General features: G+C 44.7%; 1 protein-coding gene across 9 annotated transcripts in view; it reads left to right on the top strand.

Moving 5' to 3' along the window:
- The first annotated feature begins 920 nt into the window (after positions 1–920).
- The window catches only part of LOC144125731 (uncharacterized), an 85,198-nt gene continuing 59,723 nt past the window's right edge, over positions 921–26,395 (top strand). For 6 of the 9 annotated variants that reach the window (XM_077659383.1, XM_077659382.1, XM_077659380.1 and 3 more), the window contains exons 1-7: positions 933–1,138; positions 1,450–1,492; positions 2,046–2,124; positions 2,680–2,800; positions 14,927–15,005; positions 20,148–20,466; positions 22,464–22,591. In XM_077659383.1, coding sequence (XP_077515509.1) covers positions 1,131–1,138; positions 1,450–1,492; positions 2,046–2,124; positions 2,680–2,800; positions 14,927–15,005; positions 20,148–20,466; positions 22,464–22,591 — 777 coding nt within the window. In that variant the 5' untranslated portion in view covers positions 933–1,130. Of the gene's footprint in view, positions 1,139–1,449; positions 1,493–2,045; positions 2,125–2,679; positions 2,801–14,926; positions 15,006–20,147; positions 20,467–22,463; positions 22,592–26,395 lie in introns of all 9 variants that reach the window. The other 3 variants (XM_077659379.1, XM_077659386.1, XM_077659387.1) reach the window with 3 other exon arrangements.

Raw genomic sequence — 26,395 nt, 5'->3', positions numbered from 1 at the left:
ATTTCATATACGACGTTTGTGGCACACTTTTTGAAATGCTGGTCAAGCTTCTTCTGACAGCAGCTGTCAGCGTTTCATTTTTTCAATGCGTTTTTCAATGCCAGCCATAATGACAGACACACATGTGCACTGTCTATTCTACATAGTTTGGAGAAGGATCAGTATCAAGAAGCAATATGTCAGTGTGGCACAAAAAAATACAGTATAACGAAATCCAAAAAGAAAAGCAACAGTGGAGGAAAAACGCTAAGGCGCCCGTGTGCTGTGCGATGTCAGTGCACGTTAAAGATCCCCAGGTGGTCTAAATTATTCCGGAGCCCTCCACTACGGCACCTCTTCCTTTCTTCTTTCACTCCCTCCTTTATCCCTTCCCTTACGGCGCGGTTCAGGTGTCCAACGATATATGAGACATACTGCGCCATTTCCTTTCCCCCCAAAACCATTATTATTAAAAGCAGCAAGATTGAGAATTCTGTTTAGGTGAAGATGCACAGCCTGGGGAAAAAAAAAAAAACCGTAAGAGCATGCCCCGTCTGAGTTACATTGGAATGGATTTGGAATATGGGTCCCCCTCCACTCAAACGAAACCCAATTGCTGCTTGTAAAAACGTTTCATCCTGCGGGAGCTGGAACTGGGCTGCGGACGGCGGATGCGTCGAAGGTATAGTAGTCGAAGGCTGCCTCGAGGCCATCTGTAAAAGAAGCGGTGAGTAAGTGGGAGACAACGTGCACATGTGCTCGTAGAACAGGAAAGAGTTGAGGCTGTGGCTGAATAGTTGAGAAACATTTATAAAATTTTTCGGGTACTTGACACACGTTGACAAAAGTTGTTTTTTTTTTTTTGAGGCACTAAACCTCGCATAAACAAAAATATAGTTCTGTACGTGGCGCCATCTCCTCTGAGGTATATGAGACCCGTTATAACAGGTCTTGTAATCGGATGGGGCTGTGCCATGGAGTCGTTGTTTTACGCGAGTTATTTTTAGGTAACACTTATTGTAGTAATAAATAAACCGATAAGTACAGTTTTGATGGCTAGTGACAAACTGAGCACAAGTTTGAGTGGCTTCGTAGAAGTGAAAGCCTGAGCACTCCAGGATCCTTGCTCGGAAGCCTAACCTTTCAGAGACATGGCAAGGTGTGTGTTGTGCTCATTCTCCGTTGAAAACAAAACAATTTTGAATATCTTTTATGTCTTTCTGTTTATATAATTCCTTTCTGATCTTTCTGACACAACTAACTGTGTTGCTTTAGGCGGCTGTACACGTAAGGCAACTTTTCAGACTTTCTTCGGACTCTGTTTGAGTAGTAAACGAATGCGCGGTAATTTGCTTGTGGAGGACAACTTCGGAATGGGGAATCTATAAAAGCGCTTGATATGTTGCTGTCTGCAGACGGTTGAAAACGCGCCTTGACCGTTGGGGCTGTGTCACTTAAAATATTTTACAGAATCGCCGAAGATGACATTTTGGACGATGACATCCAGTTGAAGGTGAGCGTCATTGCTGTCCTACTAGCTTCCTTACACATAGGTACCGCGCCACAGGTCCGGCGTGTGCTGCTTCGTCATGGCACAATGAATTGGAGGAGAGCATGATCTGTAGTCTTATGCTGGTGAACGTATTTGAAGATCGTCGACCTCAAAATCAAAGACAGGAAGGAGCTCAAAGCATGTCTTTATCCTCAGATGAACTCATAGTCGCATTAATTTAAGTGTGTGACATCTGCTAAATAATACGTTTGCAGGTTTCACCATCGGTGAACTGGCAGTGATGTTATTGGCATTCCTTGAGTTCACAGGAAGAAATCTAGCTTCCCTGATAAGATGGACAGGTAATTTTTTATTAAATAAGTTCTCAAGAATGCAAGTTTAAGTGACTGACAAGGTAACACGAAGGTTGCATTGATATTGACAGCTAAAGCTGCATAATTGCATTCCATGAGATTTAAAGCATTTAAAACCTACCTAGCCGCTGCAGTACTTTATGGCTTCAATTCAATGCACTTTGCAGCCTGGTGATGTGCAACATGCTTACTCATTTCAGGAAGATTATGAGCTTGACATTGCTGATGAGAATGCTTTGCTTGATTTGGATGAAGACGAAGCACCTTCTAGTGGTCAGCGTGAGTGCAATCTCTTTGATGTTCATTTTTATTTATCCTGGTAGCGCAAATATGAGTAAAAGCCATGCATGTTACTGCCTGACGAAGCGGCAGATGCCCCTCAAAGGACTTCCAGCCAGTGCCGTCTACTGATATTCATGATGCCATGGTTAATACGATTACGCCTTAGTTCTTCCCCATGCATCTGTCACCCCCTGCGATTTCAAACTAGCAGATTCATGGGGATCGGTCAAAGGGGAGAGGAGAATTGGTCAGTGCTATTGGCTGTGGGGTCCCCTTTAAGATGCATTTGCCGCTTCGTTCTTGAATTGTATCCGACTATAGTGATGAGTGAACAGAGACAAATGGGCTAGTTTGTGATGTGGTACAGAATGCATTTCAAGGTATGTGCAAAGAAATTTGGACAAAAACATTGCCAAAACAATTGCCCCTTGTGGTTGGTTTCGTTTACATCTTTGTCTACTTTTTTCTTGTGCCTTACAAAATGCATTCCTAATAAGTTGTGAGTTAGTTCAGGGTGTCTGCTGTACATCCCATGTCTGTTTTCAATTACAGAGGACACTACTACAGGAGGTGTGGCCAGTGTAGAATATGTGGACGAGGAAGGCAACCCTGTGACAGTCTGTGACGGAGATAGCCTTGAAATAGTGGACGAGTACAGTTATAGTGAAGACAGGTGAGCATCTTAAATTTGTGGATGAAGCTGTAACGGGGATTCCCCTGAAGTCTTATTTTAAAATCTTGTTTTCACTTTGCACGCGAAGTTGCAAGAGATCCATAACTATACTCCATCTCGCAAGTTGTTTGCAGCGCTGTAAAGGCTGCGGAGGTTTGAGCCAGTCAGAACTGTGTGCACTGCAAAACTTGTTCCTGCGCACCCCTTATCCCGCAACTGGTGGCTACCCAGGAAGGAAGTCATTTTAAAACTGCGCGAAGAAAATGGGACGACAAGATGAGGCACGAACAGGACCACGCAAAGTGCAGAATTGCAACCTGTGTGGTCCTGTTTGTGCCTCGTCTTGTCGTCTCATCTTCTTCGTGCAGTTTTAAAATGACTGAACTCAAGAACCAACTAGACCAACTTCACGCCTTACTTCAGGAAGGAAAGAGCACCAGTCTCCAGCTGCTGCATGCAAGAGACACGGTTGACTCGGCGGACGCCATGTTTATGAATGGCGGCGCACCACTTTGCAGCAGGCTTCTGCAGCGCTTTGTTCGTGCCGACTTTCTTGGCTAATTTAACTTTCAAAACACCATCTTCAGCTACCTTTTCAACTACTGCTATAATTGTTTGAAAAATAGTCGCACCACTGTTCAGATATTTGAGGGACTATTTGTTGCCCTCCTTGGCCTTGATTGGACGAGAGAGCCCTACCTTTCATAGTGCTGCAAACAACTTGTGAGATGAAATATATACTACATTGCTTCACAGAATGTTTGCCACTGCATTCAAATTTCCTCTTCTGTGGGAGAGAGTGTGCAGAGAATTGTTTTTTTTTATTGCATCGTCAAAACATGCAGGCTGTGAGACTGGAGTTGGGTGTGCCATAATTAGGGCCAAAAATTGTCATTATTAGGTATTGTGTCTCTGAATGTGTGAGTAGAAAGTTGAAGTGTATCTCCATAGAAAGCACACTGCATTTGAATACTCCGCTTAGTCTGGAAAAGCGAAGTGAGCCGTTTTGGAGAGTGCTGAGACTTTTCAGACCCAGATCTGCAAGCAGAACACAAATGTGTTGTGCAGTTTAGTTTGCTTTCCTTTGTTACTGAAAGCACATTTCTGGGGTGTGCATTCTGGCTGTGCGAGCTGCTACACCAATGGTTTTGGCATTCAAAATCCTCTAAAATCAAGCCTCCGCGGTGGCTCAGTGGGTATGGCGCTTGGCTGCTGACCCGAAATACGTGGGGTCAATCCCGGCTGCAGTAGTTGAATTTCGATTGAGGCAAAATTCTAGAGGCCCATGTACTGTGTGATGCCAGTGCACGTTAAAGAACCCAGGGTGGTCAAAATTTCTGGAGCCCTTCACTACGGCTTCCCTCATAGCCTGAGTCGCTTTGGGATGTTAAACGCCCATAAACAAACAAACCTTTAAGATCAGCTTCATCAGCATTGTGGAGGTGGCATCAGCTGTGCACCACAATGTGTGTGGAGTTCATAACAGTCAAACAGGAATATATCGAATTCGGAGAGGATCGCAAAAAGAGTTCGATGTATCGAAAATTTATATGTAAGAAATAGCAATAGATACGCTTATCTGTAACCTAGAAGCAAGAATGCGTTGCACACACACTAGTGGCATAGTTCTTGCAGCGACGTGCCGCTTGCTGGTGTACTGGCAGTGCATCAGTCGTTAAAGATGTCAGAACCTGAGAAGGATTGCAAAATAATTTGATATATTAATCATTTGATATATAAAAAAGGCAATAGATATGTTTATCCGTAACCAAGAAGCGAGAATACATTGCACACGCTAGTAACACACTTCTTGCAGCAGCGTCCTGCACGGCAGCATAGTGCACTGCTCGTTAGACGTTGCTAGGCCTAACCTGCTTCGCATCGAAGCTGCAGCAGACGGTGTTCTGGAGCTAGTCACTGCCTGCCATAAGATATCATATCCTGGTACCAGGACAGTATGATTACAATAATCGAATTAAAATTAAGGTACAGTTGATTTCCGCAAAGCCTTTAGCAGTGAAGCCTTGAAGCACATTAGGTGAGGGCTGCCGCTAGGCTCTAGTTAGTTAGGTTGGCTTCACTACATGACAGCGATATGGCATGGAAAATGATTGCTAGAGACCAAAGGTTACCTACTGTCAAATACAGCTCATGTTCACCTCGTCACATATTTTTCGCAGCAATGGCACTGCTAGCAGGTGCCAAAGGCCACACAGCCAACCTGTCTCTGCGCGCGAAAAGTGATCGAAGAGTGCCGTTAGGAGAATAGGAGAAGAAGTAGTAGTAGTGGTTTATTTTTAAAGATAATAATAAAAAGGAAGGAAACGATTTTTGCTAGCCCCGGCGTCTGCCATCACTATAGAAGCACCTGAACTGGGGCAGCGGAAATAAAGGGATAGCAGGCAGACTGGAGAAATGAAATGAAAGAGATGAGGGGACAGGCAGGAAGGATATTGGGGGGGGGGGGGGGGGGTGCTATATAAAATGTACTATATATAAAGAGAGAGAGGTGCTATATAAAGAGAGAGAGAGGTGCTATATAAAAGTATTCTGTCTACGCTATATAACATATATGCAGGTCGGGCATGTGTGATGTCCATAATGAAGGAAGAAGAACACACGCGCAGAACACAATATATACAACAGCTGGAGTGGGTTGTCAAGTTAATAATCATCCAAGGTAGCACGTGCGAAGCGTTCGGTTACTGCACGTCGCTACCTAGCTGAGAACAGATGCATGCACTGCCCTGCGGCCACATTGGCATCGTGAGGGCGTCTGGGAGCGTGCCCTGCAGGCCGCGAGCGTACCACGATGAGCATCGGCAAACACTGTACAGCAAAGGAGCAGGTGCTCCAAAGTTTCCACTGCACTGCATCCGTCACGCACATCTCTTGTCGCGAGTCCGTGGTGCACCTGTCGTCACACGTGGGGCACACACAGCCAATGTGCACACAGAGGATCATCACGCATTGTGACCGCAAAGGTGCGTGGCAGCCTGTGATGCTGTGGATGCGCCCACCGCCTGCGATGCGTAGGTAGTATTAGGAGAAGTGCCGCTTCCAGAAGTGCGGTGCGCTGAATATTGCTATGGTTTGCATGTGATCTTCAAGGGGATGTTGTGACTGTTCAATATAAACAATAATTTGATATATCTGGGCTTGGCTTGACTTGAGAAGTGCGCTAATTACTTAGCTGTTCCAATAAAGTGGTAGAACCAAGCAGGCTCATTTAATCTTAACTGAGATGACGACATTTGCTTGAACTTCAGGCTGCAGCTGATCTATTAGACACATTTAGTTGGACGTACGCAGTGAGCTTGCGCACGCAACGACACTGCGGGTAACAAATGCGCATGCGCAGAACGCAATGTAACTAGCCGCGCGTCGCGGTTGTCCGTCCGCTATAAAGCATAGCGTAGCGTACGCAACGTGGGACGCTACGTGCTGCGTAGAGAACATGGCCGCGCGTTGCGGACGTCCGTCCGCTATAAAGCATAGCGTAGCGTACGCAACGTGGGACGCTACGTGCTGCGTAGAGAACATGGCAGCGACCATCACGCCCGCTTCGGAATAAATACATGTCGCCGCTGGATTCTCTTACACAATAGTGCGCTCAAATGGTAGTGGTTCGCTTTTATTTCGCCTACTCTTGCCCACGCGTACCGGCATAAGCCATAACTAGCCCCTGTTTTTCAGGTAATTTGGCGATTTTCAAGCTCCTAGGCCTAACTAAATGCAGTGTGTTTTCCTCGTTGCAACGACACCTGGCGAAGCAGTTTTCTAGCTTTTAGTCAGTGCTTACATTTTCTTCGGTTTGCATAGTTTTTCTTGGAACAAAAAAAGGCTCGTAATGCACTCACCCTAGTTATCAGTAATCACGGATGAAAATTTCTTCAACCGAGCATTGATGTGCTTTGACGTCTTGTCACTAGATGGCGCTACTGCTTACGCGTGCGCGTGAGGGACGCTACGGCATGGCCAACTAAAAGTCGTTTTTACACTATTCACACCGTACGCAACGCAGTAGGAGATGTGTATGCAAGCTTACTGCGTACGCACCAACTAAAAGTGTCTATTAAGACAGTATGAAAGACCAGTCCTCTCTGTAACAGGTTACAGAGAAATGACCTATTAAAATGCGAACTCGTTTGATATTATGAGCTAACGCTACATATGGCTAACCTGGAAGGCGAGCTTTTCTGCCAGCTATGCCGAAGGGTTTTGCAATCCTAACCTGTGGCAAAGCATGCCATAAAGGGTGTCGAACTGGAATTTTTCTTGTTCGGTTTGGGCTCAGGTTCACGCCTTTCGGGATCAGTTCCGGGATTCAGCTCCGGAACGACATTTCATTCTGGCTCGGACTGGATTGAACTGCTCCAAACTGGTTCAGGGCTAACAGAAAATCTGAACGTAGATCAGTTTTAATCGACCTTGTTATGCTGTTTACTTTCCTTTGTGACATTGGTATAGAAATGTAGAAAATGCAAAATTCGTATATTGCGAGGCATTTTCACTTTACTCACTTTAATTTACTGTCCAAGACAGAAGGATAGGATTTTACAGCAAGAGCCGGAAAATCATATCAACTCAAACATTGTAAATCGCCTGTGTATATATATGCTAGAATCCATCTGATGAGGTACACAAAGCGAAAAGCTAGCTGATTTTGTGTCTACAAAGCCCTCCAGCTTCAGTAGTTCCGGAGACCCTGTTGCTCGTGTCAGTGGGGAATTTCTCATACGCATATTAGGTACTTACTTATGCGGGTGCTGCCTGGAGCACCGCATGCACCCCCTTCGTTATTGCGCACTATTGAGAATTGAGAGGGAACCTGTCGTATATTAGTAGCTATATAGACAGACAGACACCTTTCCATCTCCCCATAACTGACTTGCCAGACACCCCCCACCCTCTTATCGTCAACATGTTTTTAGGTGTACAAAATTTGCTCGGTTGTCATTTTTTCATACGTTGTACCACAGCAACCAGCCATTCTCCCAAAATCTAATCTTTACTGTGCCCCATTGCTCAGCTGGCCTGGATCAAGCGCACAATATACGCCTGATTTTTCTTCCACATGGTATGAGAATATGCAAGACCCCCTCAACTTTCCATCCCTCAACCAACAAAAGCCTCGCGGGAGCACTGGCTCTCCCTAGCAGCTAAGAGCTTTCCAGACATATTTTATTTAGATCACCTGTTCAGCATCGCCTTTACAACTCGCCTTATATATCTCGAGCCCCTATATCCCATTACCTTAAAAAAATTCTAAAGATGATTATGATACTCCCTAATGCGAAATTTGAACGCAGCTCTGTCTTCTCCGGCGTAGCGAACAGCAGCGTCCTCTCGAAGGTGCTGCCTAGCCTCTACTTGAGCACTGCGAACTTCTGGGTCCTCTCAGCGTCGACGATGATCTTGTACTTCAGCGGTGCCAATGGCAAGGTCCTGTTGGTGGCAGTGCTAAGCCTCTGCTCAGGCAGCTCGAGTAGCAGCAATGCACCACTCTGGTGCCATCTGTAAGCGAGTGGCGGCGGTTCTTTCGTTCGCTCGGCACGGCCAGTCTCAAGGGCAGCGTGCTGACGCCCTCCTCTTCTCCCCTCGCTCCCCTTGCGCTCGGTTACACCTCCGATGGTGGCTCGGCACAACGCACAAATGGGCACTTAAGAGCTGTGCTGTAAAACCCAACTAATTGCTGCTTCTCGCAAGTACAGTGTAAAATTAAGAATTTGGCCTATGCTGATGACGTCGCATTCTTTTGTTCTGATAAAAAGGGTATCGTAAAAAGGCATGCTTGGACTGGTTGTTAGCACTTTGTTTCTGCATAGACACAAATTTGCAACATCTTTGTTGCGACGTTGCACTACAACACTGTTGCAAGTGCTGCGTTGTGCAATGGAGAAGGGAAGGTACTTGTGCTACATAGAATTTTTGTGACTTTACTGGGGCGTTACCAAAGGGAGCCCCTGCGTCGGCAAAATTTGTTGTTCTTTTGATAGAGTCTGGTGAACCTTTAATGTTCGTTTTGTTCATCAACTTGTTTCAGGGCTTTTGTTTTTCAAAACCACAATTGGTCTTTTCTCAACATCTTCATAAGAGAATTTTGTGCTGATACATTCGGTTTCCTGACTGCTCGCTTTTCCTTAGGACAGCTGTACAGCCTCTCCAGGAGGCAGATGACAAAGGCTCTGATCGGCCATTACTTCCTCTACCCGTATATATGCAGCCTTGCCTAGACTTACACCAGTTTGTTAAAGTGGGTTCAGCGGATGTAGATTCGGTCTGCTGCAAAAAAATTTTTACCTTTAAAACATGGCCGTTACGTGTTAAGATGTGCCTTCGCGTTAAGGGGGTGTTTGTGCTGTGGTCAATGAATGGCTACCTGTGCGAACAACGAGAAACGATTGGGCAATGAAGTGATTTTTTTTGGTCATGATGCTATGTTCTTTCGGGACATACTTCGGCAAACTCTTAAAAAAGACAGATCACACCTTACACTATCAGATTTCTGCCTGTGATGAAGGACTCCGGAATTCCTTGTAAACTTTCCGTGTTTCAAGTTTTTTCAGAAACGCACTCAATAATAGTGAATACAATAAAATCAGTACAGAAGGAGGTTCCATAGAACACGACTGTGGGGGGACCTCCTAGAGCAGATCAAGTGGGGTAATAGGACTGTTTAGCGTGTGTAAAAGCTGCATGATGGATAGACACGCAGAACCACCGTGTTCAACAACGTCGCTGTTCACAGAACAGTGCATTTTATAGCAAAAGGTATATGCTGAGCAAGTGCAACCTCCTGACTATTTGCCCTTTCTTGACATGTGCGTCTTCTGGAATATTAATGTGTGGGGGGAGCAATTACTCCAAGAAGGTGGCGTGGCGGTGACGTGAGACCGTATGCTGAGTTCGCTGAATTCGACGCAGTCAAGTAAGGCACAAAGAGGGTCAGCGAGGTTCCTGATATTTCATGCAACAACAATAACGAGAGGCTTCATAGATGTCTGAGTAGCCTAAGGCATTGGTAAATGAAGCTTCTCTGTTGCGCTGCCACTGGTATAATCCCAGTCAGGATTAGAGCATGGTAGTTTTTTTTGCTACATTAGAAGTAGTCTTGTTTCCCAAAAATGACTGTGGTGTGTGCGTGTGCTTGTGCATGTGCATGTGCAGCCTCCACTCTTGATGAACATTCTAGTGTGCGCATATCCGGGCACTGACTGGTAAAAATGCATCTTCACCAAATGCATCTTCACCAGCGAACAGCGTAACGAAGCTGCCTACTAGCTATAGGCATCTTTTTTTTTTGTTGTTAGCAGAACAATTGCAGTGCATCTCTGCATAACGCAAAATCACTTCATAGCAGGTGCACTTCATTGCACCAGCATCTTTCAGGACATAATCATTATCGCGCGCCAGCAAGCGTGTGCATTTCCCCATTGCCCCTTTGTGTAATTGCTTTTAATTTTATTCGCTTAAGTATCCCTACCGCTGCAATAAGCTCGCCTTTCCTTGCTTATTTGCATTGTGTACATTAAAAAAATGTTAGATATCTGAGAAAAGAAAAACTGCACCAATTTATACATCCTTTATTTTGTAATAATAGCAGTAATATGGGGTTTAGCTTGCTGAAGGGGCATGGGGCTATCATGGATGCTGTTGTGGAGTACTCCAGATTAACATAGACTAGCAAGCAGGAGTTTTCAGCGTGCGCTGACATCACACAGCACACGCACGTTTTCTAAATTCCTCCTCATTCCAATTGCGGCCCCCCCGGCCAACCTTGGGATCAGCAGCAGAGCGCTGCAGCCACTGAGTCATTTTTTTTCTTTATTGCACCACTGCGACATCATGAGGGGTTTTATTTAGTGCCTGCTATTTGAGACGAGTGCCTCCGAAACCACCGTATTTACACGATTGTTAGTAGACTCGAATATAAGTCGACCTCCCCCTCCCCATACCTCATATCAGGAAAAAGAAGAAATAAAGGGCACGCCCGTGGGCACATTTCCGTCATCATCTCTGCTGCGGTCCCATAGAACATCGTTTTAACATCGTCGTCATGCAGAATCCCACACTGCACAAACAACTGCACTACGACATCGCGTGGAACGGATGAAAATTTTGCCTCACTGCAGCCACCACACCTGCATCACCCATCCCGAAATGTCAAACTTGCGGCCCGCCACACAGTTTGTTTATTTGGTGCAAAGAATGACAGCCATCTTGAATATAGCCGTAAACGAGCGCCGAAGGCTTACTGGACCTGGAGCACTTATGATGATTGACAAAGCACGACAGTAAAAACTGGTAAAACATGGCCGGCAGTCAAGTCAAATGCATCAAACAGAGCCAAAGAGAAACTGCGTGAGTGGCGTTGGCTCTTCCATCAGCTGCCGACACTCCCCGGAAGCGCTGCTGTTCCGAGTGGTAGTGCCACTGCGATTCAAACCGCGGCCCTTCCATCAACTATCGACACTTCCATGAGCACTGAGTGCGCAGTTAAAAGTAAAAAAAAAAAATTCTTTCGAGCAAGCGCGCAGAATAGCCGAATGCTACTGGGTAGAGCCATGGAATAAACATAAGATTGCATCCACGCCGTAGTGTCCCTGACATCTCTCTTGTCTCGCCTTTACTGATGGTGCCATGTTTTGGTTTCGATTGCAAGTCGGCCCCCCAACTTCGGATTTTCAAATTAAAAAAAAAGGTCAACTTACAATTATGTAGATACAGTAATTGTTGCACCATAAGGTTGGGTTGTTGTGCCTATGTTTCACACATTTATGCTACACATGACACAAGAAAGTGAAGCTATTTTGATTCGCGATTTACGAGTTAGAGCAGTGCTAACAATTTGATTTAAACCATACGCAATACCGCAGCGGTGGCCTAATGGTCTGAGCATCCGCCTCGCTTGCGGAAGGTGCGGGGTTCGATCCCCAGTGTCGCTCGCTACTCACTAGCGATACAATGGTTGCAAGCTTTCCTCTGGTCTGGTGCTCGGCTTCTTTAGGGTGAAATGCTTGGGAAATGGGTCTTTGACCCCACCTTGAGTAGAAGAAAAATACCTTGTGCCATGGCACTCTTTGACCACAGATGCCCTTGCGCCATAAAGATACATCATCATCATCAAAACCATACACAAACGTGTAAAAAGGGGAGACTCTAATAAACTGAATATTTCACATCAATCTAGCGTACAGTGGTTCAGAATTGCCGAAAGCACATTACTGAAGCTTCAATTGAGTTTCTTCCTAGACACCAGCTTTCCTTCAATTTTTTGTCCCAAAGACTAGGTGCCATTTTTGCGCTGTCTAGGTCAGGCAGCTTTCGGTGGGAAAATCTGCGCGCTTTAGTCGAATACTGATTGAGAGCAAAGGGCCATATGTGCTTCAAAGGGATTTCTCCAGTCAATAGCATCAACCAATTCTTCCCCTGGAACAATTCTCTCTCCATCTTGTCCAATCCTCTTGGACCTGCTATAGTCGGATACAACTCAAGACCAAAACGGCTTTGCCCCGTGAAAGACCCCTTCCAGCCAGTGGCATCTGCCGATTTTCGTGATCCTGCTAGTGTGACAATGCAGGGAGCAGTGCGACAATGCAGGAAGGCGGACTGTCCCAGACCATGTAGGGAGGGGATCATACCCTTTCATCTGCCACTCCGTGGGTCATCAGAATCTGCCCATGCCATTGGATGGAAGGACATGGAAAAGCTGACTATAGTGTGAAATCGTAGAGGGCGGCAGGTGAATGGGGAATAACCACGGCAAAATCAGATTAAAATCAGTCCGCGCCATTGGCTGGAGGGCCTCTTCTTTGAGGGGTAGCATCTGCTGCTTCGCTCTTGGGTTGAGTTGTATTTGACTATAGCCCATCACAATTCGTCTGGAGTAAAAAAGTATGCCATTTGCAAAAAAAGTAGGAGTGAACTGAGTCCCAAACTGGTCCGGAACAGTTCCTTTCAATAGTTCTGATTCGGTTCCAGTTTCGGGCAAATATACGTGTTTGGTTCTGGTCTTGGGTTCAGGTTGGCTCCGGTTTGACACCCTGATGCGGCAGTCGTGGTGTGTTTGGGCAAAATGCACCTAAGATAGAGCACATCAAAAGCACACTTACTGTTCAAATGCACTGAGGAAAAGGCACTTGGCAGGTAAGGTAGAGTACAGAACAACATAAAGAACATGGGTGCCCATATTTACGGTTTTTCATGTTCTTTCTCTTGTCCTGTCTTTTGCACTAAATGAAGTGAATATGTCAGAATACAAACTAGCCCAACAGTTAACTCTTCTGAAGGCTCACCATGTGTTCCGTTGGCCTATTACTTTGAGTGCAGGGCTGATAGGCAGTTGTAATCCAGCTGGCGATTCAAGTGTTCGATGTGAGAGAGACAGTCTCTTTGAGGGAAGCCGTTTTTCTCTACTTTCCTCATACTATGCATGCCTCCTCTTTGTCATGGTGGCAGCGTGATGTTGGTGAAGAGATTGACCTCTGTGAGGGTGGGATAGTTGCTGTTGAACAAACAAAAAAATTACTGCTTGAAATTAGCAGCTGGAATGCAGTGCATTCCAGCTGCATTAAATGAAAAACAAGCAATAATAGGCAGAAACAAAGTACACTGATTGAACAGCAAGTTTTACAGCCCTCGCTTATATTCCACCATGCCTAATGTATGCATTTCAAGAGCACTGAGGAGTTGCATATCCTTGTCATGTAAAGTTTGCTTCTGAGCCATATAGTAGAGCCCTTACAGCTCCACTAAAGACCAACAGATCTCTAAAGGTGAAGACAGCAGTTCTTTCCTCACACAGATTTAGAAATTAACGGATGCCATGAGAGCTCCACTGCATGGCTTGAGACAAACCCATTGCCAGGTTACTTTTGGCAAAAACTGTTCTTTTTCTTGCAACAGGAGTGATACCCCTGTCACATGGGCATTTCGAAGGCCCTCGAATTGACATAGTCTTATTGACTCAAAGACCAACTGAGTGCCACTGCTCGGGCAGTTTCAGTGACCATCGAGTCAATAGTCTCTCGAGTCAACGGAGCAGCGCGGAACTCGGTTGAGATTTCGAGGGCCTGCGAGCATGCCCCAAAGTTGCTAGCATTGCTTTAAGTGGCGCCAATGCGCACTTTCATGCACGATACATTCACGGTATAAAAGCATGAACGAACATTATTCTCCTAAACTTTAATGCAAGCAGTAAAATATTAGTCCGTACAATAACTTGAAAATTGTATCGGTCTAGTTTGAAGCGCATTAATTTTATACTGTCCATCAGAGAAAACGGAAGCGCCAGTGGTATCAGTGTTGCCAGGGCGTTACAAAACTGTGACAAAAAATCTCACAAAGGGCAGTGTGTTCCAAGACAATGCAACTGACCTTTAGTAGTGACTAAAACCTCTTCTGACTTCAAAAAAAGTGTATTTGACGTTTAGTGTAGATTTATAGGAATATTTTTATTTGCGCAAAATCAAAAGTAGCAATTGTGGTGCTATATAATAAGTGTGGTGTAAAACACGAGAACCGTTTCAATGGCTATTGAGATTTGTTATGCAGCAGCGACACAACTCCGTCGAGTTCGATAGCAATTGAGAATCTTGAAGGCTGTCGACTCGATGGCCATTGAAACTGGCCATGTGACAAGGGTATAACTAGATTTTTGACGTGTTGGCATTAGAAACCCCATGCTGGAAAAAAGTCTGCCTGAAGCCTCAGTTGCAGGTGGCAAAATGAAAAAGGGAAATACCCCTGTGAGGGAGAGGAAACATGAGAAGCAAGGCGAAGAGATGGTTACAGGCGACTGGTGGCAAGTGGCAAAATGGAGAGAGGGAAGAGGAAGGTGAGGGAAGATCAGAGGATGGGGCGGGGCGACAGGTGGAGAGTGGGGGAGAAAGGAGAGGGGTTATGGCATGTTATGCTGTGATTGGTGTGTAGAATAGGGAGAGTGGAGCAGGGGTGTGGTGTGTCACACAGTGATTGATGGACTGAATCGTGCCATCCGTTCACAAAGTCTGAACCAGTCAGCGGCTGCTTCGTTCAAGCGGAGCATAATGCTAACACATACTCTGCCGCATCAGTTGCATTGATCGTCTATAACTTTTTTTTTTTTTCCCTTTGTTCTGCCAGGAATGACGATGGAGATGTGCTAGATGTCGACATAGACCCGGATTTGGATTCCCTTATACAGGAGAGTGAAGATGCAGAGGTAGGTCCCAAGATCACATTGCAATAGTGTTATGCCTTTGGCCATTTCTTCTGAAACCAAAAGTTCTCTATGTACCGCCCTACTGCAGTTAGCAAAGGTGTAAAGACTTGTGCTTATTGGGGTCAGAGCAACCCTGCAGTTTTGCTTCTTTGATGAGGTCAGTGCCTCTCACATGTTTATACATCGGTTTATTCTCGCAGAGATATAATTTATGTGGAGTCTTAGAAATGCTAAGTTCATGGTGGGGTTTGCTTGTGAAAAGGTAGCTAGCTGTTCGTCTGAAAGGACATTCCAGGGAGGGGTAGGACTTCTCGGTTTTTGTTTTTTTGCAAATTCTGCAGACTTTTGGGGGTTTTATTTCAGAATGCAAGATTCCCAGCGGATAATATTTGAGATGAATTAAATACTTACTTTTTCAGTGATTTAGTGTAGCAATTCTCTGTGGTCAAAAGTTAGTTAAAAGTCTGTCTTGGGGTGGTTTTTGTCTTCATTTACCAGTAATTATTTGCCAGTAATTAATGTGCAAATGGCAGTACTTGGAGCTGTGCTTGCAGCAAAATTGCAATCTTCATTAAAAGAGTAACTCAAGTTAAATGAGATAGCCAGCAGAGAAAAATGGTAGTGGAAGTTTATTTCTAAGAACTAGTTTATCGTTTGATTGTCAGCCTGGATTGAGCGTGAGGACAAGGCAATCGCTTCGGCTGCACATTGATGTCAGTGATGGAACTGGCGCTCAATCATTGCAGTAGCCAGAACATACTTTTTCGTAACACCCATGCACATTTTCGTGCCATACAGTTTATAACCTTCTCAACCAGCTAACTGCATTAAGCAGGCTATGATAGTGGGCAAACAGCCAGAAGGCGGTGAGCAGGTGATGCTTCCCGGTCTACAGAGGCATGTAAACTAGCGGTGCAATACCTCAAATCGCACAACTGCGCTGCTTATCCAACAGTGCTGTCATTGTGTCATGTCCCTGGCTTCCTTCCTTAGTTAATTTTCAACTTTGACTTAGTGTAAGAGCCGCCCTGGTGGCTCAGTGGTTATGGCGCTCAGCTGCTGACCCAAAAGACGCGGGTTCAATCCTGGCTGCAGTGATTGAATTCCGATGGAGGCGAAATTCCAGAGACCCGTGTAATGTGCGATTTCAGCGCACGTTTAAGAAGCTCACGTGGGTGAAATTTCCGGATCCCTTCACTATGTCGTTCCTCTAGCCTGAGTCGCTTTGGGACGTTAAACCCCCAACCCCCAATTACAGGCTTTAAGACTTTTAGATGCCCCCTTTGTGCTTTTCGCCTACTGGCTTAAGGTCACTATAAATAAATCATGGAAATCCATTAGGTTAACCCTTTCAGGCACCATTTTATGTTTCAAATGAAATTAAATATTTTCTGCCTAAATATTATATTCAGGCCTCAAGATAGACAATAAGTTACTTTTCCAGTACAAAATACCAGTGTTTTACATTCACCAGTGTCATAATTGTTGGAAACAGTAACATCAGAATTCCAGAATTCGTCAGATAGGCCGCTGCGGTGGCTGAGGGGTTATGGTGCTCGGCTGCTGACCCGAAAGACTCGGGTTCAATCCCGGCTGTGGCGGTCACATTTCGATGGAGGCAGAATGCTAAAGGCCCGTGTATAGTGCAATTTCTGTGCACATTAAAGAACCCTAGGTGGTCGAAATTTTCGAAGCTCTTCACTACTGCGTCCCTCATTGCCTGAGTTGCTTTGGGACATTAAACCCTCATAAGCATAAAAAGAATTTGTCAGATAAACAGCTAAGGGATCATGGAATCATTTTCTGTTTTGAAGATGCGCATTGTGCCCGGAATTCAGAAGAAAAAAAAGGATGGTTTTATTAGTGGAAAAATCCATCTGCCTAAAAATGGCAGTGGCTGTGCTACCTGTGGTAGCTCATTGTTTTGGAAAATATTATTTAGTGCGTTTTCTAGTGAGCTCAAAAATCAGCATAAATGTAAAAAAAAGAAAGCTAAATTCCCCCGAAAAAAAAAAAAAAATTCCTGCTAGGTGCTGCACATTTGCGAGAAATGGCTGCAAGTTTCCTTTGTACACAGTTGTATACAAAGCACCTTAAAGACTTAACCTTGCTACTGGAACATGTTTAAAAGTTATGAACTTAAGTTTGAAACCAATAGTGCAAAGACCACGGCTGGACTACAGTTTTACAGCTGGCATAACCTTTGAGAATGTCTATTTGTATGGCAGATTAATGCTGTGACAGATAACACTTCTAAGCTATTCTTTAAATGTGACAACTGAGCATTAAGGGGGGAGGGGTGGGAGGAAAGGGTCTTAAAACTAGCTTTATTTATGGCTAAAATTTGATGAAACTTGTAAATGTGTTTTTCTTTGTAGATTTTAAATATGCTCATTTTTGAGTTGATGGTCTTAGATCAAATGGTATCATACGAAGTCTAGAGCATAATTAGGTAATTTCTTATGCAGCTTTAATGAATTGATAGGCACAGTTTTCCCATACCTGATGGCATTCTTAGTTTCTCTTAAAGACATGCCAACCTGAAAAGTTACGTGGTGTATAAAAGATGGCAGTATTTGACACTGCAACTCATTAAACTAATTGCATTGCATTAAATTATTGCAAATTATTTTTATACTTGGCCTATACAGGAAAAGTAAGAATGTCATTGGGCCTCAATTCTCACGGAAGAAAATGGTATAAAAGTTTTTTTATGAAACAAAAAGTTATCGAAAAGGTGCGTTAAGGTTGGGGAAACCAGCTAAAAGTATGAAACTGAGAAAAGAGCATTTAAATTTGACTGTTATTATAAGAAGAACGGTCGGTAGCCTCACTGCGATATTTACCAGTAAAGCTGAGCTGATATGTCCTCCCCATTTTCAAAACTGTCCTTGCATTTTGAATATGTCAAAACTACCTGAGACCAATATAGTGCATTTCATTAGTAATTTAGCAAAATTTCTGGACTTCAAATTTGGCCAAAGGCAATGGCAATACTTTATTTGTAGAGCTTTTGAGTGAAGGCTCGCAAAGGTTATGCACAACGGAAACCAAAATAAAGAATAAATGTAGGTGAAATCACCTGCAGTAAATCCCGATTACTCAGAAGTCTTAAGCGCGGAGAATGTTTCGCGATTGTGCTGGCTGATAGCGGAACTGCGGCTGTAGCTGCCGCCACATAGCGCAACGCAGCTACTAGTGAGGTGGAGAGAGTGGGGGAGTCTAAGCCAACACTGCTGGGCTAGAGGATAGGGGATGCGGTGACCAGCCGCGGAGGCGCTTGCTCTTCCCTCATGTTCCCGCTGTTAGTCTGCCTGCGACAGTCGCCCCAGGAAAGGACAAGGACCTTGGACAAGAACGAATTTTTTTTTTAACTACGAAGTTTCTGAGAAAGCTTTGTAGCCGTATGGCTGTGCCCGGGTGGATGCTAATGAGTAATTATTCCCTTATTACAAATCTGCTTCACCTTGGGGGATTTCCATTAACATTTGACCAAACTGACTCTTCGCGTTGCGTCGCTGGCACTCTCCGTCATTCCCTCTCCCGATGTGCAAGAGCTATCGGTGCCGGAATGACGCAAGAAACCACGTGGCGGCGGCGGCGGTTTACACTACTTGACCGATATCTTTTTGGAGGACAAAACGAGGCAGGGGAAGCGACCTTTCAAACAACACAAAATTACTGCGATCGGACCAGCAGGAGCGGAGCGAGCGGTGCAAACTTCGGCTCCGTTTCTCCATTTTTGATCGTTTTTTAGTCACACGGGTGCACAAAACTTTGATATCTTTGTATTTCTAGATGGAGTAGAACTTTTATATTTTTAACAGAGAAGGGTGAATGCATAAACATGCCGAAAACGTGGTTTTTAGAAAACAAGGCTGTTTCGCAGTTTTTTTGCATTTTGAGACCCTCCCTTATAGGTTTTGGATTGTTCATTTTTTTAGAATCACTCACATCAAAATGATGTGGATCACATGGATGGGAAATCATGAGCTGTGCACTTCTTGTTAGTTGTGGTATTTTTGAAATGGGAAGTTTACCTAGCTGCTGCTTGGCAGGGAAAGCCACCTTGCTATCTGTTTAGGCAGTGCACAACTATAGATTGCATAGGCTAGTGTGTTCTTGAAAAAAACCAGTCACAAAAGACAAGGGACTAGAGAAGGAGTGTTCACGCCATAACGACTGGACTGTCAACTGAGATTTATTAGACAAAATATTTATTAGAAAAAATATAGTCCCAGCAAGGCCAGCAGAGCATGCGCAACAGCCGCATCACAACTCACAGCGCATAGGGCACACAAGATGCACATCTACCGTGACCGGCCTAAAAAAGCGAATTCCTTCTCGAGTAAGTGCACCGAGGTTGTGCTAATGCAATCTTGGCTTGACAAACTGATATGATATGCTTCCAAGATTTCTCACTCTTGCTTTCCCTTGCCTCTACCAAGAGTCATTACATTGCTGAACAGTGGATAACACCCACATTCATTGCAATGGCGAGGCAAGTTGGCACCGTCATCAGACCCCAGTGAGGAGTGGTGCTCAGGCAGCCGATCATTAATATATCGACCTGTCTGGCCTATGTATACTCTTTCGCATGTGAGGGGGAACTTGTACACGACCTGAGCGACACACGCGCCATGAAGCGGTTCTCGTGCTGCGTTGTGCAAACGTGGTTCCTTTCCCTGCCTCGAGCACAGACCCGAAAGCTTGCAAGGGCCAGAAAACACCACACTAACTCCCTGCTTGGCCTCAACTTTTTTGATGCTGTGGCTCACTTGCACGTACGGCATGACCTCAAGTTTCTTGCGTTCAGTTGCTCCACCATCAGCCCGCTTCGTCCGTTCTTTCTTGAGCTTATGAAGCAGCGATTCAGCCACTGCTTTCACAAGATGCTTAGGGAACCCCGTGGCTTCCAAAAAATAGGAACTGATTATCAAGGCTCCTTTTGATAGCGTGATGACAGCTTTTTTCCAGTGCAATGTGTTCTCTGGTTCTTAACCTTCAGCATGGCAGATTTGCACGTAGAGACCACAAAATAGCACGAAATGTTGTTTATGCCTGTCATTTTTAACCAGGCACTGCATTGCAGCACGATGTTACAGCTTTTTAAGTTTACACACTTCATTCAAATGCTCGCAGAGTTTGTCAAGCAGCCAGCTTCATTCACAACGCCACCGCACTCCAACCCGGCCGGAAAAGGCAGCCCCGAATATGGAGCCAGCTCCCTATGGGCAGCCAGAAGAGCCTATACCATCAGTGGTGGCCCCAGAGCCTGCTGCTTCTCCAGTCCTCTCCAGGGCCGAGTCTGTTGAGGGGGAGCCCTCGAGAAACCTAGAAGATGAAGAGGAAGAAGAGGAGCAGGAGGGACGGAGAGGCCGCTTTCAGACAGAGAGGCGAGCTGGAACCGTTATAGCCACCGTATCCTCCAAGCGGCGTCAGGCCATCCCTGATTCTCTTGGTGAGCACAGTCCTTCTGTGTGGCGTCAAGCAAGGCTAGAGGAAAAATGTCTGGCGGGTGTGCTTTGCCTTAAGAATTTCACACATGGAGAAAATCGCTTGAGTGGGACTAACAGTTTTTGCTGGTTGTGTGGTTTTGCTGTTATCTCTTGTTTGGAACGCTTGTCTTTGTCCAGCACGTGTGTGCCTTGCAGCTGCGTAATATAAAAACTGTGGTTGTCTTGTACAGTTCTGCGTCGTTATTACGACCCCTGTTAATATGGATCTCTCGAATTATGGAAAGTTTTTTTGTCTTAATATGGAAACTTTGTCAATGCATTTACGCTCCCTTAATATGGAATCTCGCTGTCCAGACAATGGGCACGTAGGAAATGCACAGAGCCCTTTGGGGCCCATGCATTTTTTGTGGCATTAGTATGGAGAGTGATAAGAAGAAATCTGTAATGCCACAACCAGATTTTTCATTTTCTGCGTCTTGAGTGCTGTACACCGGATGAATCCAATGTAAAAGTGCAAATGACTGACTGGTAGCCTTTTTCTTTTCTGGTTTCATGCATTACAGCGCAAAGTTGCGGTGTTGACGCCCCTTACCATCTGCTGTATTGCACGAATGGGTGTAAAGAAAACTTTCTGTGCAGTTTGTGCTACGTAGAAAGCCTGATTCAGAGCCTTTAGCTGACTGAGTCATAAGGTTGTGGGATGTGAGTAGCAGTTAGGTCATGTAGCCATGAGATGGTATCATGCAGAGATCACTAGGCACGTGGAGCTGTAGCACATTATTTCAAGCATAGTGACAGCTAGTAAAAGGTGCTTGGAGCTCCCAAAATTGCGTCTAATCTAAACTTCACTGAACACACTATGCATAGAAACAACCCCTAATCTTGGGGATTTTTCTTTTTTCTGATTACTTTTTCTTTGCAATTCATTGTTACGGACGAATTGCTTTATGTACAATTTTGTTTGGGAACCGAAATGTCCGTATTAACGAGGCACAACCGTATATAGCAACCATCATTGTTGGCGATCCACTTTGATGGTGTTACCACACCTGACCAGAAATGGGCCTCACTTACTGGTACAGTGAAGGTTTTTAACTTAATATGGACCTAGGGGTATAAGATATAAAATCATTGGAGCATTAAATAAAATGTGTTGTCAGGCTCTCTGAAAATAATGCATTAAAGGGACTGATCGATAGCAAAAATGTGTTGAGAGTTTATGGTGGAAATGAAAAGATTGTGCCTCATATTGTGATAATTAAACACTGCAAATCGAAGATTCAAGGATATGTGTGGTATTGAAAATTGCACAAAGTCCCATCTTGCGGTAAAACCTTGCAATTATTAGTGTTGTGCACCACGTGACCGCATCTCAATAAACTATCACTGATTTGTTTTAAATGCACCTTGTTTTTTTCTTTCAGGACTGTTTGTCATGTTTTAATAAAGTTTACGATCTTCCCAGTGTTCCATTCGATGAAAAACAGTGCACCCTTCGCATCGTCAAAGATGTGCTTTATGTAGTGAACAATTTTATGTAGTGAACAATTTTATGTAGTGAACAATTTGCACGAAATATAAAGAATATGCCGTGTGAGTGCCAACCTAGTTTCAACATTGTGCACTTGACATCCGCCATTGGTCGGCACAGTCTCACGTTTTTACTGGGACATTTGCTGTAAATAGATGCGAAGAGCTAGAATCTCATGGTCTCTTAGCATTCTGCACACTTTGTTCACCGTGCAGGAAAAGGTGTTCGCATGATGCTATGTGCAAAGGAAATTGCCGGCTGGTGCTTTTTGTTGAAAGTTGCCTTGCAGATGTGTTAGTCCAATGTTTAGGGAGCTCCCCTGAGGTGGAGTAGATTTGTGTGTAGTTGCTCTTTAGCATTTATCTATACACAGCCTGTGTGGATAATGCTGCACTTAGGTGAATGCTGATGTATACTTCCTTCGTTGTCTTGCTTTTGAGTTGTTTATTTGCAATGCACAACTCGCAGATTCAGTCATCAGTGAGGCAGACGCGGCCAAGATTGACTCTTACCTTAACCGTGAAGATGACCGGCGGACACCTGGCCGACGTGGACGGGGCCGCGGTGGTGGCAACTTCAGGGGTCAGAATAATAAGGTGAGCGTTCGCTGCTGTGGTGGTTGCGGTGTCTTGTTCTTGCCAGCCTGTTGTATTGCAGTCGATCCTCGATAGTCAAACCCAAATATAATGAATTTGGAGAGAGCGAATTATGCTTTATATCAAGCACTCGAAAGTTCTTCTCGTGATACGCATGTAAAATGTATTTTGTACAACGAACTACACATTGAATATATTGAACTCTAATTCTGAGCGTCCGCGATGGGTCACTAAACGCCCACCATTGTGTTACGGCGCTGGTTTCATGTAGTTTCCAGGCAACCACACTGCTGCATCCTGCTTCAGTGAAACAAGTGGAACACAGGAGTGGGAGTAGTCCTTTAAACGGGGACACTGGTCTTAAAACAATTTTCTTTATTAATATAACCCTGCATGCTTACGCAGTTTTTCCTGCAGATTCCAAAAAATGTGGACCAATTAGTTCTTAATGTAATTGCAAACAATGCTCTAAAGTTTGTGAAAACAATAGGAAAATAACCACGCAACAAAACCTTATTATTTATACATTGCCAGATACAATAAAGAATAAGGAGCATAATGTTGCAAACATTTGGCTGATTATTTTTATTCTATTGCAGATTTAATTTCAGTGGTCAGAAATGCCAACACAGTGGTAGTACAAAATGCCATTCTAGAAAATTTCAAAGTGAAAATTAAGAAATCTTCCAACATTGTGTGCTTCACATATCTGATTTCATGCGGAAAAAAATTATTGCTCTGTCTTCAAAAGATGTTGAGATATTGGATTTTCTAACTTGACAGGAGCCCAAAATTGACATTTTGAAGAAATGACAAAAAACTTTAGAAAACTAAATTTCATTGGAGAAAGTGAAAAAAGTATTGACATGTTTGCACGGGGAAATGGCTAACAAGCCTCAGGAATGTAATCTGACATTTTTCGCCCGTATGGCCCCTTTTCCACGGCTGTTGCCTGTTTTCAGGTGCACACTTGTTTGCTGGCACCTTGCTCAGCGCAAGTCCTTTTCATGACTGCATTAACTTACTTGTTTTTGGTTGAATCTTGATGAAACTGCACTGTCCTCTCAAGTTTTTCAAGGTGATTTCAAATATGGTATTGGTTTTCAGATAAATGAACAGAAACGAAGAAATTCTTGGGGTAATGGGATAATTAAAAACCACTTTCTATTTTTTGGAACCACATGAGAAAAACGGCCACTGAATTTAACCACGACACCGCTATTCTAATCACAGGCATCCCTGCTCGAAGTCCGCCACGCGACCCTTCGAGGGTTTCACATATCCGAGATAGCATCATCTGATGTTATCAACAGCCGCCGCTGCTTTCAGCCAGCATCACCCGACCAGCGTCACCGCATGCGATCGGAAGCGTTCTGTCCACGCTGCCTGCTTGCGTGCAGATTCCACCGAGAAACTGGAAAAGAACCTCACAAATCCGAATATGACAAAATTGAAAAATTGATATTTTCCCAAATTTTCATCTCTTAAGACCCGTGTCCCCCCTTAAAGGTGCACTAAAGAGGAATCTGAACTTGTCTTTTTACCGCAGGAACTCTATCTACACGTTCCGAGCATTCTTAGAAACTTTGAATTATTGTCCTGTGCAGCCGATTTCCCTAATTAAATCAGATTAAACGTCCCGGCTCCCGCCGTTTTTTTTAACTGAACGCGGTAGGTGGGAGGAGTCAACCAATGCGTCAGCCAGTCCCGTGGCAGCTTGCCGCTCCGCCATCAGCGGAGTGGATGCGGAGTGACACTGAAATCAAAGAGTTCACGTGTATTTTTCCTCCGTGAGCCTAATTTGCGGCTACATAGCCTGTGACTGAAACTGCTTGTTCACTGAAACCTAAAAAACAAAATAAAAACGAAAGTGAAGCAGCCACTGGACTGGCTGAAAGGTACTCCACGTGTTGGTTGACTCCGCCTACCTACTGCGTTGAGTTAAAAAAAAAAAAAAAGCGGGAGCCGGGACGTTTAATTCGATTTAATTAGGGAAATCGGCCGCACAGGGCAATAATTCTACGTTTCTAAGAATGCCCGGAACGTGTAGATAGAGTTCCTGCGGTAAAAAGACGAGTTCAGATTCCTCTTGAGTGCACCTTTAAAATCTGCACCATCAGCCAACCTTGCTTTACAGCACTCCTCTTCAGCAGTTTCGGACCAGTCGTGCTGGTTTCGGGAGCCTAGCAGCTTTTGAATGCCATGAGATGCTGTCCTCCATGCTTTCTTTGTTAGCGTTTGTGAGTCATGCTGCTGCTCTGCTGTCTTGACTCTGACTGTGCCTTCGTTGCTGTGCACTTGCTTTTTGCCGCTCTATCCTGCAAGGTGATGACTAAATAGCCGCAAGTCCTGCCGCTTTCTGACAATTGAGATTATTCACTGCGTTGAGTGGGGCGAAAAAAAAGTGATGTTGCGGCGCATTTCAAGATACCAAGGGGTGCACTAAATACAATCTTAAAAACAAGTCTGCCATAAGAAACACTCACAAGAATACCCGAATGCTGATAGCCATCGCCTTCGCAAGCTGGCTTACGACAGAGTTGAGAAATCCCTGTACCAGTGGTTCTTGGACATCCACACACAAAATCTGCCCGTCTCTGGCTCCATTCTAGAGCAGAAGTCAAAAGATTTCGTATGCATGCTGGACGTCGAGGGGTTTACGGTGGGCAGTTGTTGGCTCCAAAGATTTAAGGATCGCTACTCCATCACCAGAAAGGTGGTTACAGGTGAAAGCCATGCAGTCGATGCAGAAGACGCTGACAAGTGGGTACAAGACCTGTGGTGTGCTGTCTGAGAGAGGTACGAACCGTGCAACATTAACAACACTGACAAAACAGCCTTGTTTTGGGAGCTTCTGCTGAGTGGGAACTGGCACTCAAAAACAAGAAGTGCCATAGCGGGAAATTGGACAAGATCTATGTGACAGTGCTCCTCATGACAAACGTGGACTGATCTAAATTGTGACTGTTGTCATTGGCAAGTTAAAGTCGCCCATGTGCCTGCAAGTATGCTCTTCGATCCCAGTCATGTACAACTCGAAGGCTTGGATGACCAGGGCACTGCTTGAGGCTTGCCTACGTGACTGGGACAAGGAACTTGCAACAAGCGGTCTCAATATTTGCTTCGTCCTGGTTAACAGTTCAGCACGCCACTGTAGCATCAAGCTTAAAAACATTGAGCTTTGCTTCCTGCCACCAAATGCAATGGCAGGTTTACAGCCACTTGATCAAGGCATCATCCATGCATTCAACCTAGACTACCGGAAGCGCATGGCTGAGCTGAGCTCATAGTTAAATTACAGGTTAATGACAAGCTGAACGTCAATTTGCTGACCAAAATCGAAACGATCAGTAATGCCTGGCAAGGCATGACTCAAAACAATCCGGAACTGCCTGGACTTCGTCATGAGGGTGCAGAAGCTGTGAGTGCGGTGTATGCAGTGTAAGATGACAGTGACGTTGCCTCATGTATGAAGAACTCACCGATGTTCCAGACTCTGTACCAACAGAAGTTGCCTTCGAGGATTTTTTGACGATTGATGGCGGCGTAGCTGTGACAGCAAGCTTGTTGGACTCATGAAATTGTTTCTGGTGTCCGGTGCCACCAAGGACACCTAGGAGCTGCCACCGGAAGGTGATTGCTCTCGCCTGATGCTTCACGAAGCCCTTTCTGCTACCATTGTACTGTGATGGTACTGCTCAGGAGTACAAGGAAGTGCACTGGAGTTCATTGAAATGATGTAACATGCCCAAAATGCAGTTCTCATTGATGGAGCTAAACAAAGTGTTCAGACAAAACTCACTG

This window comes from Amblyomma americanum, chromosome 3 (genome assembly GCF_052857255.1).
Source record: "Amblyomma americanum isolate KBUSLIRL-KWMA chromosome 3, ASM5285725v1, whole genome shotgun sequence".
In the NCBI taxonomy this organism is placed as follows: domain Eukaryota; kingdom Metazoa; phylum Arthropoda; class Arachnida; order Ixodida; family Ixodidae; genus Amblyomma; species Amblyomma americanum.
This window is presented reverse-complemented; position numbering and strand designations above follow the sequence as displayed.